At 41.1% G+C, this 21547-nt stretch overlaps 1 protein-coding gene across 1 annotated transcript; it reads right to left on the reverse strand.

Moving 5' to 3' along the window:
* Window positions 1-2955: 2955 nt before the first annotated feature.
* Window positions 2956-21021, reverse strand: ZBTB49 (zinc finger and BTB domain containing 49). The gene is made up of 8 exons (XM_054172212.1): window positions 20914-21021; window positions 19386-19559; window positions 17826-18931; window positions 12428-12474; window positions 7680-7753; window positions 6874-6956; window positions 6625-6786; window positions 2956-3765 (listed from the first exon to the last, which is right to left on the reverse strand). The coding sequence occupies exons 2-8, from the start codon at window positions 19535-19537 to the stop codon at window positions 3092-3094; spliced, it is 2298 nt and encodes a 765-aa protein (XP_054028187.1). The 5' UTR covers window positions 19538-19559; window positions 20914-21021; the 3' UTR covers window positions 2956-3091.
* Between the last annotated feature and the right edge of the window lie 526 nt (window positions 21022-21547).

The following is a 21547-nucleotide window of genomic DNA, read 5'->3' on the forward strand; positions in this document are numbered from 1 at the left end:
CAGCTAGAACTAAATTTGCCAGTTTTCAGCTGCTTCTAAAATAAGCACATCATATATTCATATGCTTGCCTTGAAAAAGCTAAGCTGATTTTAGAAGACCAATATGATTAACTCATGGCAAATCTGTGTCGACCACCCCCTTTTCAGAAGGGGCTGGTTTAGCTCTCTTTGTTTCAACAGAATACAGATTATCTATTTGAAATACACCAACTGAAAGGACTTCCCATTGAGGTTAGTGTATTCTAGCATTGTAATAAAGGTTATGAAAAGATGTCCGAGCACCAGCTGGCCTTCCTTTGATCCTCTCCATTCTTGTGATGATACATTTTCACACTTAAGATGATTCCCTTCTACCTCAAAGGCTGGGAGCTGCTTTGGTCCTTACAAATATTAACTGCAATCACAATGACCTATCTTTCTGGTTCCAGTCATCTGTTTAATATAGAGTGGAAGGTCAGAACTACACCAAAAGGGCCTGAAAGGCTTTATTCCAGTATAGTGCCCCCTGAAGAGCTGCACAAAAAGCTGGCAGACTTGTAGTTCATGCATGCACGCTCCTCAGCACCGCATTGTGCACGTCTATTAATGGGCTTTTGTGACCTTCCAGGAAAAATTCCCTCACCAAGAGAATAAAACTGTTGTCAGATCTGAAACACACATGTGAATATCAACTACAGGGGAAAAAAGAAATTAAAAAAAAATATATATATTTAAACAGCAGGGGCACTGTCTTTAGGAAAAAGAATATCTGAGTCACTAGCTTGTGTCTTCACTAGGCAGTGCCTTAAAGGCAATTTTTATCTATTTGCTAGGATGGAGATTTAATAACAGAGATGGAAACCAACTGTTTAGAGAAGGCAAATTCGATAATAGATGTCAGTAAGGATTAATGAATAAGGCTATGGACCAGAAAGCACAAGCCTGTACAAAGAAATCTATTTGCAGCACAGTGGAGCACAGGTCATTAGCATACTGAATTACCACAGAGCTGCACCTAAGGCCCTGCAGTTGTCATCAGAACATGTTTCCCAAGCCATCCCATCTTCCTCCTTCAAACCTGTCTGTAAAGCTCCTGACTGCTTGCTTTCTATTAAGTCTTCTGTACAAACAGGACCGTTCCCATTCATTGTCCTGCTTTATGTATAATTTCTAAACCAAGTTCTTTAGCAGGACAGTTAAATCTCCAAAATCCCAGCACACATCCCGAAACAGAGAATGGAGATTTTTATAGTCTTACAACTATGTGGGACTCCCTTCACCTATATGCCTCTCACTGAGCCTGAATATGTTAACCTCTGGTCTGGATTATGAGGGTTGAGTAAGTGGCATGAAGTGAGCAGCAAGAATTGAATGCAGCTGTCCATGTATGAATGGAGCTACACACAGTGGGGAAGACAATGAAAGAGGTGGGAGGGGGAAGGGGATTCCAGAAGCAAATGGCCTATGGGGCCAGTTCCACTTGCTTCACACTGATTTTATCTTAAATTTGCTTTGCTCTCGCATACGCCACTTCGATGCTTTGGAAAGACTTCATGTGTAGCAATTACTTCCCTATAAAATTATCAACAGGAGCTTAAGCCTCTTTGGACTCGCTGAAGAAGCCACAGAAACAAAACCCAAGTACTCTGTTTTAAAGCCCAGTGTCTGAATTCAAGAAACTGCAACACATCTGGTAGGCCAGGTTTAAAAAGAGCATGAGAGAATGCAGATAAAGTCTCAGACCACAGAAGCACTTTCTGTGCTGAATGGCAACAAGTAATAAACAAGTGATAAGTCCTTCCTAGTCAAACGTTATTAAAAGAACAGTGATACCAGATCTTGTCACCTGTCAGCTGTGGCAAAACACTGAAATGTTCTCAGCCTACAAAGTAAGACTCCTTATAGGGAAAAAAAAGGTAGTTTAAACAGAATTTCCAGCCTGTGAATGAAAGGTTAGTTCAGGGATATATTCATTTCAGAAATAACTGTATCTCAAGAATGTTTTGGCATAGGGCTGGATGAGACACTGCTGAACTTGTTAATGGATTGGGAAACATTAGGTCAGTAAAACTCATGTGACTGGAGCAAGCAGTTTGAAATTCAGCATCAGATCTATAGTGAAAATGAATGAAGCATTCACAGCACCAGTGCAGAAGAGCCTTTAAGCAAAGTTTCTATCCTCTTAACAGTCTATTCAACCCTGTTAATTAGCCAAGGCTTTACACTAATTAATTGAAATGCAGGACAATTCACTGCTGTATCGACCATTTATTTTATAGTGCAGCTCTGCTTGCAGTGGTATCCTCATTGTAAAGATACCTGGAACAGATGGAACTGAGTTATGGAAAATCTGTCATTAAGATGAAACACATTGAGCAGTGAAGACACAATGTAAACCATCTTCCCTTTATTTGCATTTTCTGCTCTTGGTCTTCATTGTACAAATAATCTGCTGTGCAAAATAGTTTATAAAATACTAAAACAAAAAAGGTTTTTACTGTAAAAAAATAAAGTTTCTAGATATACAGTTACTTTGCACTATCACAAATATTGTCCAGTATTTAACATTTACATTTAATATCACAACACTGAAGTCATGTAAACCAAAGATCCTACTGGTAACAAAGCCACTACTGAAACTCAGGTTCATTATGGATTTGTCAGGTGTTTTCCTCTTTTCATATCTACACCCCTTACACAACTCTGACGACCTTGGAATTGCATCCCTATAATGCAATTAGGCATTGGGCCTTCCTGTCTTCCATTATCAGGTCACAAATACCAAGCTAAATGGTAAATTTAGTAAATGGAAAATTTTAGTAAATCACTGCAACAAATGAGCTACATGGTTGCCATGGACTGAGTTGAATCTGCTGCTGTTATTCATACCATGCTGCAGTCACAGAATAACAAAGGTCCCTGAAACTAGACCTGAACTTTGCTGAGAAGCACTGTAAAGGCAGCCTACAGCGGGCTCTGGGCATGCGTACCTTGATTTCTACCAGTATCCAAGCTATTAGCTTAAACACTACCTCTGATCTCTCTATGCTGCAGTGCAACCACAATCACTTTAGCATGAAATGCTAAATGCATGACGCAGTCACCTGAGCCCTCATTGTTCCAATTCGCTTTCATTCTGCAAGGTCTTCATAGCTAAACCCCAGAGGGTCATGCTGGAGAAGAAGGGTCCTTCATTACTCTTGTACACAGCAGATGCTGTTCGACTGCCTAGTGGATCGCCACAGTGACTGTCCAAGCTAACCATGGAGGAGCGAATCATGGGAATGCTATCAGACTGCAAGGGCTCTTCAGCAGAAGACACATCTACATCTGCATAAGCATATGGTGGTGCTGCTGGAGTTTGCTCTGCCTGAGCTTTTGGGAGTTTAGCAGAATCCACATTCAGTTTCTGTTGGTTTGCTGAGTCGTGCTGTTGAATCATGGACCTCAGCTTACAGTAAGACTCTGCAGAACTGTCAAAGTTTGTGGCATTTGCAGCCGGACGAACGGGAAATTTAACAGATGCTGGTAACAACGGAACAGACATTTCTGGGCCAAAAGAGTCAGAACTCTGAGACTTGTCAAGGTCAGAAGTTTCAGTCCCTTGAGTAAGTTCATCTAGTGTGTTCGGCCCTTCCTCAGTGGCTTTACAATGCATTTTCTTGTGCCGCCGCAGCACAGCGGAGCGCGTGAAGCACTTGTTACAAGTCTCACAGGTGTAGGGTTTTTCTCCCGTGTGAGTCCTCACGTGTCTGCGCAGGTCACCGGAGCCTGCAAAACATTTCCCTGCAAGACAGAAGCAGCAGATGAAGATCTCATTCTTAACACAAGTGCATAAACATGTTTTAATTAGAGAAAACATCAAGTGACGGGGTGTGGTATGTCCCAGTCATGGTACTTTAGTTGTCTAGAAGAGGTTCAAACAAGTTCCATCTGTTTTCACAACTGCATGACTTTCCTCCTTCTTCTTGATCTGACTTTCTAACTTGTGTTTTCCAGTGCTTTAGGTTTTGTCCCCAGAGATGAGAATATCCATTAGTATTTGGAAGCTGTGAGCGCTCTCAGTTTGATCAGTCCTCAGATGGGAAAAAAAATATAAAGGAGGAAAAAAATATAAATAAAGGAAGAAAAAAATATAAATAAAGGAGGAAAAAAATATAAATAAAGGAGGAAAAAATAAATAAAGGAGGAAAAAATAAATAAAGGAGGAAAAAATAAATAAAGGAGGAAAAAAATAAAGAAATTCAAATAATTAATTTCATTTGTCTGGAAAAACAATCTGCTGCTAAGCTGCTAAATAATGCAGTGAGAACTGCATCATGCAAAGTAACGCTTTGTTCATTACCAACAAACTATTCTTAAAGTGCTGACAATGCATTTTTTGGTTAACTTCAAGCTAATGTAATGCAGCAGTTTATTTTTTGTATTCCAGCCAGAAAAGGTCTCAAAATACTTCAGTTTTCATTGCTATAAATACTAGAATCCAATAAAATGTTCTACTATTTGCCTGTTTTCAGAACCACAGGCTCAAGTAAGCTCAATTACCATACTGCAAGGAAAAAAAGGCACCACTATCTGAGGCTGAACCAGGCAAAGTGTAAAAGACCAGGAAGGATAATTTCTGCTGCATGAGTCATTCGTTAAGACAGCAGAAATAAGCTGGAACACCTCTGCTATAAGGATAGGCTGAGTGAGTTGGCCTTGTTGAGCCCAGAGAAGAAAAAGCCATGGGGGGACCTTATTGCTGCCTTCCAATACCTGAAGAGATCCTACAGGAAGGCTGGAGAAGGACTTTTCATAAGGGTGTCTAGTGGTAGGACAAGGGGCTATGGTTTTAAAGCTGAGGGAGAATAGGTTTAGACTGATCTTAGGAAGAGGTTCTTCAGTATGAGGGTGGCGAGGCTGCAAAATATGCTGCCCATGGACGTTGCAGATGCATCCTCCCTGGGGGTGTTCAAGGCCAGGTTGGATCGAGGCCTTGGGCAGCTAAGTGTAGTTGAGAGGTATCCCTGCCCATGGCAGGGAGGTTGGAGTACATATCTAAAGTCTCTTCCAACTTAAGCCACTGTACGATTCTATTTGTGATTTTTTATTCATTTTACCTTAGTTAAAGATATTTTGTGTGTGTGTGTGGACAGCTAGCAACCAAAATGAGCTGTACTACCTGAAAGCCCAGTAAAACTTCGGTCTCAATTTTCACCATCGTACTTTTTATTCTACTGCAGCAGCTTCTCCTCAGAAAAGCCATTAAACACTAAGATTGCAAACTACTGGGATAATACATGTGGATTGTTTGTATGAGGTGAATGGTTTCTTAACGCTTGATCAGATCCTCTGCACAATTTTTGCCTGCTCAGCACAAGATAACCTGGCTAACATGAAAAATAATCACATGGCCACTACAAGACAAGATGAAAATAAGGCTGTTTTAATGACAGTGACACGACCATTTATACTTTCATATCCTGCATGTCTGTATTTCCTCCTCCTGATAATATTAGCTTTTCTTGTGCCTCAAGACATTAGAAATAAAACATACTGTAATTGGATGTTATCATATCCTCCAAAGCTGATTCCTCAGAACGTGGATGAAATGATACCAAAATAGCACTTAAGGGCAGAAAAGTAAGCAGTATGCAGGATGCTAAGTAACACAGGAGATAAGGGCAGACAGTGTAATTTGTGAGAACTGTGTTCTACAAGGATGAATCACTGATCAAAGAGCCATTTTCAGACCACAAGGAAGTATGACCTATGTAGCAGATTTTCAAAGTGGGTGTTCTCTGGCATGAAGCATTGATCAAGTTTTGATTTTATTCCAGAGGTTGAAGCAATGTAGCAGAAGGTTGTTATTATCACATTCTATGGTTAAATGCAGCTAAATTCAAACAGTATTCAGTTGGAAAAAGCCAAAACAAACCTCCCTTGATACACATGTGATGCCAAACCTTTCCATCAGAAAGGACTATACTGAAAAATATATCATTTTTTGAAGCAGCTAATATCAGCAGATCTAACAAAGATCTACATATACAATGTTGATTAATCTTATTTCCTTTATAGAGCCTCCAACTGAAATTCACTCTTTAACTTACTTACAACAATTAAAGGAGTTTAATACTACAAATGAAAGACTATGAATTGTGCAAGACACCTCTCCTATGAGACAGGATGAGGGAGCTGGGGTTCAGCATGGAGAAGAGAAGGCTCCAGGGAGACCTAACAGCAAGCCTTCCAGTACCTGAAGGAGGCCTACAAGAAGGCTGCAGAGTGACTGTTTACAAAGGCCTGTAGTGATAGGATGAGGAGCAATGATCTGATATTAGAGGAGATTTAGATTGGATGTTAGGAACAAGTCCTGCACCATGAGGGTGGTGGAACACTGCAACAGGTTGCCCAGGGAGGTAGCTGAGGGTCCATCCCTGAAGATATCTAAAGGTCAGGCTTGACAAGGCTGTGAACAACCTGATCTAGTGGAAACTGTCACTGCTGACTTCACAGGGTGGACTAGAGACCTCTGGAGGTCTCTTCCAGTGCAAGCCATTCTATCATTTCAATTTAGAATTGTTTTGTTTCATTGTTATTCCGCTGACCTATCATGTAAAAAAGCAGAGACATGACCAAGCTATGCACAGTAAATCTCACCACATGCTGAGCAGCTGTATGGTCTCTCTCCAGTGTGCCTAATTCTGTGCTTCACTAATTTTCGTTGCATGTTGAATGACTTCCCACATTCGTCACAGGTGAATACTTTATCTGCTGTATGAGTCTTTTTGTGCTCCTTCAAATTACTGAAGTTACTGAATCCTGGAAATATATGACAGACACGGATTAAAATGACTCCTCAAGTTCCAATCAAAACAACTTCAGAGGCAGAAACTGGTTCTTACATACCTCTGCCACAGATATCACACAGATGAGGCTTTTCTCCGGAGTGAATAATAATATGACGCTGAACATCACCAGAAGCAGCAAATCTGTAACACAACAGGGAAACTCCATTACTGTCTTGGCAAGACCTTTAATCTCCCAAACTGAGGGGCATGTGGAAATCAACTACAACAAATGCCTGATGTTCTGAGCAAAGATTAAAGCCTACAATACAGATAAAGGGCTGCATAAGACAAACATTCTGATGCTGGCCATGGCCAGTTAAATTTATGCTAGGAAGAAAAAGAAATCCCATTTCACCATTAATGTTACTGATTTATTCTGCATTTAACTTAAAGTATGACTGCAACGCCTAAATTAAGGTATTTTCTCCCACCTGGTAGGAGAAAACAGAAATATGTAATGCTTAGATTAAATCTATCAAGTTTCCCATATGTCATAATTCCCATGAAATGTAACACAAATGATAATGCCAAAAAAATGGAGGAAAACAATGAAATTGAAAGCTACAAACCCACACTGCTCAAGATACACACACTAGGGTATTCTTAGCTAAAGATACCAATATACAATAAATTAAGAGGACAAAATATCAGTGTGGTGACATGTTTATCTTACTACTGAAGCTTTGCCACCTGCAAAGATTTCTGTATTTTAATTCCATTAGTACACATTTAAATCCAATGCATTTTAAACAGAATTGAGCAGCACACTGCCTTAGCTCTTGGCCCTTCATTTATCATAAGGATTAAAGAAACATAAGCAAGTTTGACCATGTTACCTTTACTAAGATGAACAATTCCACTCACCTTTTCCCACAGATTTCACAAATGTATGGCTTCTCTCCGGAATGTCGACGTAAATGTGTCTGGAGATTACCTGCCTGAAGGGACAGTAATGTAAACATTTAAATTGACCTAGCCTGTTGTATACAGATAAAAAGACAATAGCAACTATGAGACTGGTTCTTCATTCCTAATTCTGAGGCAGCGAGACCATAAAACATCTTATCTAGTAAAGACAGACTACCATGTACTGGGAAGAGGAAGGGAAGAGGAAGGGAAGAGGAAGGGAAGAGGAAGGGAAGAGGAAGGGAAGAGGAAGGGAAGAGGAAGGGAAGAGGAAGGGAAGAGGAAGGGAAGAGGAAGGGAAGAGGAAGGGAAGAGGAAGGGAAGAGGAAGGGAAGAGGAAGGGAAGAGGAAGGGAAGAGGAAGGGAAGAGGAAGGGAAGAGGAAGGGAAGAGGAAGGGAAGAGGAAGGGAAGAGGAAGGGAAGAGGAAGGGAAGAGGAAGGGAAGAGGAAGGGAAGAGGAAGGGAAGAGGAAGGGAAGAGGAAGGGAAGAGGAAGGGAAGAGGAAGGGAAGAGGAAGGGAAGAGGAAGGGAAGAGGAAGGGAAGAGGAAGGGAAGAGGAAGGGAAGAGGAAGGGAAGAGGAAGGGAAGAGGAAGGGAAGAGGAAGGGAAGAGGAAGGGAAGAGGAAGGGAAGAGGAAGGGAAGAGGAAGGGAAGAGGAAGGGAAGAGGAAGGGAAGAGGAAGGGAAGAGGAAGGGAAGAGGAAGGGAAGAGGAAGGGAAGAGGAAGGGAAGAGGAAGGGAAGAGGAAGGGAAGAGGAAGGGAAGAGGAAGGGAAGAGGAAGGGAAGAGGAAGGGAAGAGGAAGGGAAGAGGAAGGGAAGAGGAAGGGAAGAGGAAGGGAAGAGGAAGGGAAGAGGAAGGGAAGAGGAAGGGAAGAGGAAGGGAAGAGGAAGGGAAGAGGAAGGGAAGAGGAAGGGAAGAGGAAGGGAAGAGGACGGGAAGAGGACGGGAAGAGGACGGGAAGAGGACGGGAAGAGGACGGGAAGAGGACGGGAAGAGGACGGGAAGAGGACGGGAAGAGGACGGGAAGAGGACGGGAAGAGGACGGGAAGAGGACGGGAAGAGGACGGGAAGAGGACGGGAAGAGGACGGGAAGAGGACGGGAAGAGGACGGGAAGAGGACGGGAAGAGGACGGGAAGACAAGTGCTAAGGAAAAAGAAATACCTATAGCTGAAAACAGATCCAATTATAAGTGAAAATTACACTATCTAGATGTCAGTGAAGAAGAAAACTTGACAGTAACATGGTTCACATTAGTCTCATATTCCCAGTCCTACAAATACAATACGTAAGGATTTCTGACTTCATCTACCAGGAGGCTCAAAAGAAAAGAATAGGGCAAACATTTTTCAATCATAAGATACTCAGAGCCAAGTGCTCTGAACCTATAAATACTTACTCATATAAAAAGAAAGCAGAACAGACAGTACAGAAATTAACAAATGGGATTACTAATGACTGATTTTTATTCTTTCCTTTCCCAATCCTTTTAAAAATCATGCCAGTCTAGCTGGCAAACCAAGTAATGACTACACAAAACCACCCCACTTACTCCAACTTTTTGAGGTTTGAAAAGGTTTTCAAAGCCATTGGTGCTTCTGAATAGCTAACTCATGGAGAGGCCAGTTCTCAAAGCACAAGATACAGCTAGTCTGGATAGAACAGCTGCAGATGTTCCATAAACAGTGCCTCCTTCCACAGTTGTTTTTTAACCCTTCTGTTCTCCTTGTTGGCTAACTGCCTGTTTTATCTAAGTACATTAAAGGAACACTAAGTGCATTCAACCAGGAAAGAAAACTGGGGATGCAGAGATTGTCATGTCCTCCTTAATCACAGCAAGACATCAAAAATAAGACCTGTCAGTCATTTCTTCAGACTCCTTTAGATAATCAGTCACCTGTGATGATCAGTCACTGTGATCAGAGCTTACAACACACCAGAACTGAGGTACTGCAGACACAAACAGATGCAGAGGACGATATTAAGTGCATCACCATTTCAACTCCGGAAGCCTCCTTTAACCCCTGTAAAGTTTCAGTCAACACTGTGACTGAACCACTGTTCTCTCAGGCCAAATGTACTGATTCTGAAATCTCTTCAAAGAGGGGCACTAGGCACCTGTTTCTTAGGACAGAGAAGACGAAACTGACTTCTCCATGGAACAATTTGTGCTTTGCAAAGTTTTATGTTGAGGTACATCTGAGTGAAACACACAGAAGACAGAACCTTCATATCTATACACCTCACAAAACAAAACCGTATCACAGGCATTTGAAGGGTATTCTGGATAAAGACAGAGGGTGAATCTGAACTACAACAATCACTGTAAAATCGTTCCCATACAGGCATTTTTAGCCAGAACAAGACATTTTACAGAGAGCAGGAAGCAGACCCTATTCTTTGTTACAAGCCTCCTTCTTTGTCACTTCCTCCTAACGGGGGCAAAAGCTTGTTATCAGATGTGCTGAGTTAAAATAAGTATGTAAAAACATCAGTAACTTCTATTCTTCCTAAGCTTTTGTGATGGTACACAACCTTGGCTAAGCCATAATATGCCATCCCAATGAAAAAAACACAAGTGGACATTTGTTAACATTTCAGAGAAAGGAAAAAGAATGCTCAGAAGAATCCTTTCACTGATGCAGGTTGCATACCACTCCCCACAAATTTGGAGACTACAGAGGTTTGCTAGACTTAGTCCATTCATAACTGGTATGCTTTTAAGGTGTATGAACTAATCCATATAGATCCCCAAAAGAAAACTCTGCAAGAGGATGTCAGGAGGTAAAATGTGATATATTCTGGATCACCAGCCAGAGAAGAACCACAAAGCAACAGGCTACATGACAGCAGTAAGGGAAGGTGCAGACTTGGAAATACAAAAGGTATCTTTCTCTCCAAAAATCAAAGACATTTATGGTTATTTGTTCCAGACAAGGAGTTTCTATGTCAATTTCCCCTACTTCCCTTTCTGTTTCACATTCCAACACATCAGTTACATTTAGCAGGTGCAGACAAGACTACCAGGCACAACAACTGCTCTGTCTCAAAAGCACAGAACTTGAAGGCTTACGTCAAAGAAGAGTCACTATTTCTGTGCAGGCAGACTGAGAAGATCAAGAACAGAGATGGTCTTTTAAGCAAAAAGTAAACAGTAATTACCCTTGCATCTCACTTTCTGGTAGATGGAGCCTTACTTATTTGCACAATTCAAAAGCAAGTACCTCAGATGAAGGCAAGTTTACTTTCATGACCAGAGAAAGAACTGGAGCACAAGCTGAATACTATAGCTCACATTCTGGATGTGTTGGTATTGTCCATCAATATGTACCTACTTTACCTTCAGCTAAGTGAGATAATGGGGAGAGGAGGGAAGCTGTTTAAGGGTGTTTTAATTAAAAGGCAGAAATTTCCAGTTTTGTTGGTGCTTTTGTTTGCTTGTTTGTTTTTAATTAAAGAGCAGTGCACGTTACATGAGGAGTCTGTCATGCCTGTCACACTGGGTGTATGAAGCTTTTTAACTCCCACTTCCCCCACAGTAGTGGTGCAGATTACCACTGCATTTGCCAAAGTACTTTTCATAGCATTGAAGAATCTAATTAGTGAATTATGAAAATAATTATGCAATTAATGAGATATCAGCTTGTCTTTTTTTTTTAATAACCAGAAGTTCAGCCACCCAAATAAATGAAAATGCATTTTCTTTGCCTAATAAACAGATTGAGTTTTGCTCACAATGGCTTGATAAGGATGATGGAAACAGTATTGCTCACTGGACACGGTGTTATATTCCTATTATTAACAGAGTGGAGGATGCAACTGCATCAGATCCCTGGATTACACAACTGAAGCAAGAAAACCACAAGCACTGGTGGGTGGGTAGGCAAACACCATAGAATTCTAATCTTTAACCAGGACCCACAAGAAAGATCAAAGTTATTTAACAATAATTATTTCATCTTAGTGCAAAAATATGCATCTATTGTCTCCTGTACTTTGGCACACATATTCCAGCCAAGGAAACAGAAAAGAAACAGACATTGTGGAAACCTGGGACAACTAGGCACCAAATTTGGAGAAATACAAATGTACCCAAAACAGGAAGCAAGCACTGGAGGGCTAATTAAGAGGTAAATTAGGCTGTTTGTAAGCAGGGGATTTCACAAAAGGTTCTTTGTAAGAAAATCATAGCTGAGTTTTGACACTTGACAGATTGTGCTGTTGTTCACAGAAGGAAACTAAGCCAAATTATACAGATGATTTTTTTTTTTAAACTGAAAAATTTCTGCTTAATAATTTAGGCTGTTTAGGAAGAGGAAACTGTGTTTTGAATACTACATCACAGAGAATTCTCACTTGCATTTTTTTTTTCCCAGACACCAAGCATGAGGAGAAAGCACAGTCTGAGCAGGAATGTTCTCTGTATTTTAAATATGGCTGGGGCTCTGTATATTTGAACACCCCTTTGAAGGCAAAATACATAAACACATCTACTGAGAGCAAAATCAAAGGTACAAAATGTATCAAAGAAATCTGAAGCATTTAACATGTTCTTTTCAAATAAGGCATTTTAAAATTTCACCCCTAAAGTGAAGTCTGTCTTTGAACAACAACAAAAAAAAATATATATAATCTTAAAACCAGGTTTTTAGAATCTACACAGAGATGCATTTCAACTGTAAGTACCATAATATAAAATATTCCCACCTGTGAGAAGTGTTTCCCACAAATGTTACATTCAAAAGGTTTCTCACCTAAAAGGAGAAGAAACAGAACTTCTAGTAGTTGCAACAGAATACAAATGTTTTTAAGTTGGCACACTTCCTTTCAAAGCATGTAATGGAAACATAAAAATAGCCCCCAAATGACACTTACCCAGCTATTTAAGGGGAAACTCGAGAGGGAAATACAGTATTTACTGTTAAGCTTGAAAGGCAGACTTGCTCAGAAACAGAATTTACCTTTCAAACCAAGTTCAACAGAAGAGTTTTGATACAAGTGTGAACATTCTGTAACTTCTTTCGAAATACTCTTTTGTTTCTTCTTAAACAGGAAGAAAAGAATAGATGACAAGGTCCAACAAGAACAGATCTGTGGGAAATGCACCAACTCTTCCACTTGCACACCCAAAGGCCCACTCTTAAAAAGAATAAGGAATGCAGAGAAGCCAATTTGGTAGGATTCTGTTCTCTGTTCAATGTGCACCATACATCTACCTGATCAGCACACAGCCCTTCGCTTCCAGCCAATACCTGCCATCCTGTATGAGTACCTGATACTTAACCAAAGTGTTTTGCCCCCAAATTCTGAATTCACACATATAAAGCTGGTATTCTTGAATCTCCAAAAACATATGAGCAGCCCTACTAAAAAGTGCAGCCCCCATAAGCCTCTCAAAATAACTCTTAATCTAGAATGTGACTGCACTATACTTCAATTCCCCAGCTGCCAACTTGAGACAGTTATTTTTTCTAATTACTTCTCCTCAACAGTATTTCATAAGGTGATTTTTTTTTCCCTAGTTCTTGGTTTCCTAGTTACTACACTGTGGATAAAAAAATCCTCTGTACATCTTCCATAATTTTTAGACCACTAATGCTCAAATTTCACTTAATGCAATGTTAGTCAGGCTTGTATTTTTCATGAGTCTGATATTAAAGGACATATAATCTGGCCCACAGGTACAGGGAAGCAAATGAATGCAAATCCTTGTGATTTTGAATGCAGATATTTTCAGAAAGAAAAAGGGATCTTACATTGTGTTTCATCTTGGTGCTGATTCAAAAACCTGTCTAAAGACTTCTACAGATTTGGGTTTGTTTTGTTGTTTTGTTAAGTTTTTGGGGTAGCCTTCTCCTCCAGCAAGGATTCTCTACATTAATATTCTTCTTCCATCCCTGGAAGTGTTACAAGCAACATCCACACTATCCAGATGTTGAGGTTCCATTTTCCTTTCCTGCTGCCAACTGCAGGTGATGTTCTTTCAGCATATTTCAGGATTCAAGGCTAAACGCAACCCTCGAAGATTTTAAAGCATAGAGTATACATACACAGCTATGTAGCTTCACAGACAGCAATCTTGCAGTTAGTTTGACAACCTGAAGCCTTATCTGCTACCTCTACTTAATGAAGAATGGAAATCTCACAGTAATGTCAAGAAAACTTTTATTCAGTTAAAGAAACCAATAACTAGAGCACTAAGGTTTGATTTCATTATGCCTTTGTATTTGCAAAACACTAAAACTTCTGGTACTGACAACATATAAATATAAACAAACCCGACAGGGAGACAGATCTGTGGCAGCTGACAACTGTAAAAGCATCAAGGTAACCTGAAGTGGAGGGTGAAAACCACTAGCAGCAATTTCTACCTACACAAAAAAGAAAAGCTACTGTTGACAGAACAGTTATCTGAACAAGAATCCACCCCGAAGTAAGTTGAGAGGGAGGGAGGGAGGGAGGGAATTGGGAGGCTGAACTTCCTCAAAACCATTGCTGTAGGCTGCATGCAGCCTCGCTGTGACTGTACTGATATACAAAGACTTGGAGAGGTTTTTCCCCATGGTAAAGAAAAAGCAAAAGAGTTTTGTCTGAAAAGAAACACCAAAGTGATTTTCTGGAGAACAATTCTGCACCTGCATAAAATTCCAGACCACCAGGCATATTGAACAGACTATTCTAAGAACAAATTCTAGCAGAACTACTAAAATTACTCAGTGTTGTAGCATCCCTCAGGTGAAGTGAAGCTAGTTGTTTCCTATAGGCTCATCAAGAGCACAGCTAGTAAGCTGAAGATGATTCTTTTCTACCAATCACTGGTGAGGCCTTAGGAAGAGAAGGCAAACAGGAATCCTTACTTCTGTCTACCCACAATGGAAAGACAGACACTATCAGGTCATCCGTGGAGGTATACAGTGATAGGATAAGAGGTGACAGGATTTATATAATGAAAAATTCCAATTAGGTATAGAAAATGAATCTTTTAATCCATGAGGCTGGTCAAACATTGGAACTGGCTGCTTGAAGGAGTTGTGGGATCTCTGTCCTTGAAGACAACCATAACCTGACTATCCAATTTCATGAGCAAAACCACCCAATCTAATTTGATCTAATTTGACCTGCCTTAAGCAGAGGGTTGGACTAGATGACCTACAGAGGTCCATTCTTATCTTTTTTCTATGATAACAGAATAATTATCATATGACTTTTGTCATTGAAGTCCAAACCTAAAACCCTTATTTGAGAACAGTGATCTTCTCAAAGACCAAGGCTGGATCAATAGCAATAGAGAAAATTTGGAGAACAGCAGTAACTAAGTTACAATTAAGACAACTCCAGGGACTTCACTTTTAAACTCTTGGACTGCCTTGTGTTTTCTGTCTTCTGCTACATCTTTCTTGTTCAACACTATACAGGAAGAGATGAAGTGCACATTAGTGGGATCAAAGCAGTGGTGTGCCCGCTCCAGAGGCGAACGGCATGAAGGCAGAAAGAAGCAGTGATCCTGAAGACATCATCCACTAAGACATGAAATGCTGGTAACTTGGTCAGGCAATGCTCAGAACAAAAAAGCTGATCAACAACGTATTACACAACAGTGTAGCTCTGCTCCTGTTGTATTCCATCCTGCCAAGAGTTCTTCTTCCACAGGGTTAAGGATTTTGAGATGTTTGCTGAATTTTTTAAATTCATTTTTTTAAATAAACCAACACACAGATGTTCCTGGGCAGGTAAGACCTGTGTAAGGCAAATATTCTTACTTCCTTTTTTTTCCGCCCCCCCAGACAGGTCAATGTAATAAAAACCAAATTTTAGCATTTGGTCAAGTCAAAAATCGAAAGGTCAGTGCAATAAAGCTACTTAGGGATTCTTTTATCTCCTAGCACTACAAGTGAAACAGCCGGACATCCCAGGACAATGCCTTAGGCTGAGCACGGTATGCCTGTCCTTCACAGAGAGAACTCATTAATGCAGCTATGTTAACCTGTAAACCACATTAAACGTGTTCAGGGACAGAGAATTTCACTTGTGGGTGGTTTTTTTGTTTGTTTGTTGCCCTTTTTTTTTTTTTTTTTTGACAGCCAGCCTGCCACAACACTTGTGTTGAAGGAGCTGTCATTTCTGGGTTAAAAATGATCTTGCCAGTGTGAAAATTGCCTTTTAGTAACTTGTTTCCTTCATCTCTTCAGTAAAGCCAGATTTGGAGGGCTTTCAGTGAGCACTGTAGTACTTACATGCCTGCCAACCCTTTTGCTCAGTTCTAGAAAATTAATCTTTTTGAGTAAAATTCATTAGCAAGCTATTTGCTGTGCTTTCTGAAGTGGCAGACGAATGGAAATGGCTTTTAGCGTACACATTACTTAACTACCAGTATACCTGATATTAATGGTACAGATATGTAGCAGCTACAGATCCTACCCACTTATACACTGCAATTTTCCACTAGTTGGTTATTTAAAAATGAATTAACATGACCCAAACAGGCCTATCTAGTCACACTCTTGTCTCAGTTTTCCCATCCTTCTTTGAGGTGCTTATTATTTGTTAAACTCCTGCTCTTGAACTGTCAGTTTAGCACTTCTATACAACAAGGTTCATGCCACATTAAGTACCATCCAAGACTGGACTTTTGAGTGCTGTTGGTAGAAGACAGTATATGAAAAGCAGGATGGAATTCTTGAATCCAATATATATTTGTTCCAGTAGAGAAGGACAGCAGCCGCAACAAAACCAGGTCTAGGATAGCTTTTCTTACACAATGCATCAGGTTAGCTCATGAAAAGCAGTGTTATGGAATGTGAAACAACATCTACCAGAGTTTAAGTGGAGTAGAAACATGTCTTAAGTACGCAGACCTCAAATGAAAACAAACATTTATTGCAACACACAAATAACCCTGCAATGCTACTGGAACCCTTATCCTCTTTTTCCATTTCCAACACTTGTAAGCATTTGCTGGCCATGCTGCAGCTAAAGAAAAAACTCAGCTGTAAAACACCTGTACAGAGGCTATAGCCTCTTGCTTCTACAAAGCACAGTACCTTGTCTACTTCCCTGACCTTTAAGTCACAATACCTTAGGAAAGGCAAACTAAACTTTGTAGCTCATGTTTTAAATGAGTAGAATCAGAAATCTATGATAATTAGGCCTATCACTCAGGGCAACACACTCTTGAAAAAAAACAGGTAGTTCATGGGCACCTAAACTTACAAAATCCAGATTTCTTCCAAGGACTGAGATGCCTAAGGGAGGGTGTGGTGGGTTGATTTCTCATAGTTAGGGTCTCTCTCTTACACAGATTCTCTAGCACAAACTCACATACTACTGACTTCATTCTCTCTTCAGCTGGGACTTCTTAGAAACTCAAACTCTTTTCTTAAAAGCTCTTTGAAAAAAGCTACCTAAAGTTGTAGAAGTAATAAAACATATTGGTTAAATGGAACAAATTAGTTAATTCAAAGTTAGGCTAGGTCTTGTTTATCACTACAAAAATACTTAGAAACAAATCTATTGTTTAAAAATAGCATCAGCTGTGAGTTTTTAGAACAAATGAAATCAAAATTCACTCTGCAGACTACTTGCCTGTAAGAGCATTACTCTCTAGGTAAATGCAAAGAAAAGTTCTTTAGAGTAGGAAGAGAGTATAGAGCATATTTCTACAGGTCAAAGAGAAGGAAGCACCAAGCCCTCATCACTTGTATCTTGGAATATATATATGATGAGAGAAGTGAGGTCATCTAGAACACTTGCAGTATTGTCTTCTATTCATTTGCACTTTTCACCATTACCAGACTGGCTTCTGGGCCATCTGATAAGCTGACTTAGAATTGCCTCTTCTAAGTGCAAGACAAAAATGGAATTTTCATTGAAGTGTCACACAAGGTTCAGTGAAAAAGAACCCTAAACAAATATGAAAGAGAAATCTTTACTAGAACTCTCAGCTAGACTCAATGCAGTCTTTATTCTTGTACAATTATTCCTTTTTACAAAAAAACAAGGCTGTCTTTTGAAAGCAGACCCTCAACCAGCATCTCTGAATCAAGAGGTACTACCAGAAGTCCTCTTTAGCCATTCACTCTGCAGAACAAGTTACTGATAACTGTACCTGTATGAGACCTTTTATGGAGCTCCAAATTGCTTGGATGTTTGAAAGCCTTCCCACATAATTCACAAGTATATTGCCTCTGTAACTGGAGAGTCTGTGATTGCCCTTCTTGATCCAAAGGACCTTGTGATCTTTCCATTTCAATAGTTTGTTCAAAATTCTCAGAATTCACTAAATCTTCAGCTTCTTTTTCCTCGTTACCTGTAACATTTGTCATGTCCATGGTACTTTCATTTGCAGATTCAATTACTCCTGTTACTCTAGTGTCATCTTTTGTAGGCTCAGGTGGCTGTTCTGCAGATTTCTGAGATCTCAGAAAGTTTAACTTTTTGAGGTGTATTGCCTTTTTCAGCCGCATCTGTTTGCTGGGCTGCAGAGGAGTGCTCTCTGCATCTTGCTCTGGTGCACCTTCATTCACAGACTGAACCAGAAAGTTTGATGGCAAATGATCAGAGGTTTCCAGAATACACTCAGAGTGATTGACAGTACAAGAATTACTCTCTACTGCATTTATTTCTGTAGTTGTGCTGTAAGAAAAGGGTTGTTCTGCTCCTCTCTCATGATTAGAGCAAGCATTCTGCTTATAGAAGTGTTTACTGTAGAAGTTGCGTAGTTTGTAATAGTAATTTGGTTGTTTATATGGAAGTTCTGTGCAGTTGCCATCTAAGGAGTCTTGTGGTTGTTTCTGCATGTCACCCGAGGGTGCATGAAGATTAACAGAGTGGGATGCGTGAGAATGGCGGTCGTCCAAGGCTTTAGTAGCCTGCGTGTCAGAGGAGCACTCATGCAACAGGCTCGTTCCATAGCTGTCACTGGCACAGCTGGTATCTGCAGTCAAAGTATTCTGCAGTGAAAACACGCTGTTACAAGGCATGCTGGATGGTTGCTCTACAGCTGTGGAAGATTTTAAAAAGGTGTGGCAGATGTTCAGCACATTTTGCACTTGGAGACACTGCGCAATATCCAACATAGCTTGCACATTGTCCTGGCTAAGATCCAGGTGAGAGGTGTACATGAAGTCCAAGATCTGGCCTATGCCACCTACATTTTTAATGTCCAAATGAAAGACGTCATTCTTCTGGCCTGAAGAATTCTGGAAAAGGGTCCTGGTAAAATGAAACAAGTGTTCAAACACAATTAATTCACAAACACTTTTATAATAAATAAATAAAAAATACACACACATATTAATCAGACTGGTATGAAACAACAATTTATGCTGTACAAGTTCATCTAGGTTACTGTGTTTGTGCAGATGAGCAACTCAAAACTTCTCAATTATGTGTCACACATTAGCCTTACAGTACTACACTCAAAAGGATATATACCAAAGCAAATCATCCTTTACACTGTCTATTTTTTAATGCTTTGAAATCACCCCCTCTGCCTGTGGCTTCCTATCCAACGTGCAGTGGTGCATTTATGGACTATTTGCAAAAGTTGGTTGACTCAGAATACTTAGTCTGCAGCTACCAGAAAAAAACAAAACTGTTCTTGGAGAAACTTAAACCAACAGCATTTAGTTCATTTTTTTTTTAAGAAAAAATTCCTGTCACATACCTGAAATATTGACTGAAAGCAGCTAATACATTTTTGTGTGCTTTGAAGCAGACACCTTTAACCACCAGCATGCAGTCACAGAGAAGACCCTGAATGCGCTGTTCATGGAGCTGCTGGAGAAGATGACAACTATGGCTAGCAACAGTGTCCATGCTAGAAAATCACTTAAGTTACCTACAATGAAATAAAATGCTGAGATGAATTTTAGATATTAAATGGCAAAATTAATTTAGAATACAAAGCACATTTATACAATTTGTTTCAGCGCTCAAAAGTTTACGCCTGCAGTGTGAGCTCCAATGACACTTCTCTGGTTAAAGGTGAGTCACAGCACTGCTCACCAATAGATACACAACATGCACAGGAAATAATTATTTGAATGAGGTTTTGTGTACACAAAAATGTTTTAAATGGCATTGCCAACAAACTGAACTCCATAACCACAAAAAGCTCCAAACAATTTGTACAAGAATTAGATTCTAAGGCAAAACCATCACATACCTACCCAATCAATAGTATTGGTAGAGGAAAACCTCTAAAACCTTCACCCTCCAAACCAAAAAGAGGAAATGTTGTAGTAGCATTAGTTATGCCATATTTGCTGCTGTTGTAGGTAAGCACATTTCCTGTGTAGAACCAATTAATTAGACAAGACAGTATGGTTATTATGTTTTTTAATACAACATAAAAATCACTTAACAGGTTGAAGGGAATACATTCCCACACAACACTTTTACATTCAAGCCTATACTTTCTTTGAAGGCAAAACTCTTCCCCTGCACACTTGTAATTTGAAAGGAAAATTACAGCTATTAGGACAATTAGAGCTTCCATTCTTCTAACTAATGAATGAGGCACTAATACTACCTTAAGTTAAACACCACAAGAAAGTAATTGTCCCCGTTCTCCACTCTCATAATCACTAAAGGTTTTTAGTTTGTTATCCTGTGATTCCCAGTGTGATTCACTGTTGTACTAAGGTGGGCTAGCATACTTTTTTCCTGTTTATTCTTACGCCTTTTACGAGACCTAACAACAAGAGAAACCACATCTGCTCGCCATATAATTGCTCTCTCCCACCACAGCATCCTGACAGTACTCTAACAACTTGCGAATTCAGACTTTCAAACACCACCATTTATGCTCAAACTGTAATTTCAAGCTCCCCTGAGCCCGGTCTAGCTAAAGCTGACTCGAGGGGCAGCACAAACAGGGGGGACAGAGAAAGGATTTGTCTCAGACGACAAGAACGGGCACCTTAGGAAACACAGACTTTGACCCGTGAGCAGGCAACAAGGCAGCACCGCGGGAAGGCGCGGAGACGCCGCGGCCCGGAGCAGAGCGAGCGGTAGCAGAATCCGAGAAGCTGCCCGGGAAACGGCGCTGAGAGCAGGCCGAGCGCCATCCGCCGCGGTGGAAGGACGCGACCGCAACCCACACACAGCCCGCGGCGGGAACGCGGCGGCCGGGCAGAGGCGGGGAGAGCGGACGAGGAGAAGGAAACGGCCCGGCTCAGCCCAGTGCTTACCAGCTCCGGCCACCTCCCAACTCCATCTCCGCGCGGCCACCCGGCCGCTTTCCCGGCCCCACCATCAGCCTCAGCCGGACACTTCCGCCCCCTCTGCTTCTGTTTCCGCTTCCGCTTCCACGGAGGGGCCGCGCAGGCGCAGAGCGGCGGAGCCGGGCGGGAGGAAGGGGGCTGGGCGGCGGCGGCGGCTGCATGTGCTGCGTTGGGCAGCCGTTGGAAGTGGCGGCTGAGGTGCGGGGCGAGAGGGCAGGCAGCGGCGGTGGGAAGCTAGATCATGCGGCCCGGTAGCAGCTCTGCCGCCGCCGAGGAGCGGGGGAGGCTAGGGGTAGCGGCCGGGCTGGTTTTCCATCCATGTCGCCCCGGCGGAGAGGGGTCTGCTGCGGCGATCGCAACGGAAGGGCCGGGAAACGGAGGATAACTGCGAATCACTACCTTCGAAGCCTATCGGCATGGGGTGGGGCTAATGGAGGGGTCCTAGTTTCAGGGTTACAGGTTTCCCTTGTGCCTAAGATACTGGGCGAAATGAGTTTTTCTTTCTGAACTTTTCCACGTGCAACATCATAACTGCTTACAGTTTCTCTTAGAGGATGCACGGTTGCATTTCTTTCGGCCATTCAAGTGTTTCTTTAAAGCT

The sequence above is a fragment of the Dryobates pubescens genome, chromosome 23 (genome assembly GCF_014839835.1).
Source record: "Dryobates pubescens isolate bDryPub1 chromosome 23, bDryPub1.pri, whole genome shotgun sequence".
Taxonomy (NCBI): Eukaryota; Metazoa; Chordata; class Aves; order Piciformes; family Picidae; genus Dryobates; species Dryobates pubescens.

Bases quoted from the DNA above. Each gene is read 5' to 3' on its own strand.
- ZBTB49 (XM_054172212.1), bottom strand. From the start codon at position 19,537: ATGGACACTGTTGCTAGCCATAGTTGTCATCTTCTCCAGCAGCTCCAT. The intron at 7,754-12,427 runs GTGGGAATATTT...CTGTCCCTTCAG, and splicing joins GTGGGAAACACTTCTCACAG to GCAGGTAATCTCCAGACACA. The intron at 6,787-6,873 runs GTATGTAAGAAC...ATATATTTCCAG, and splicing joins GTGTGATATCTGTGGCAGAG to GATTCAGTAACTTCAGTAAT.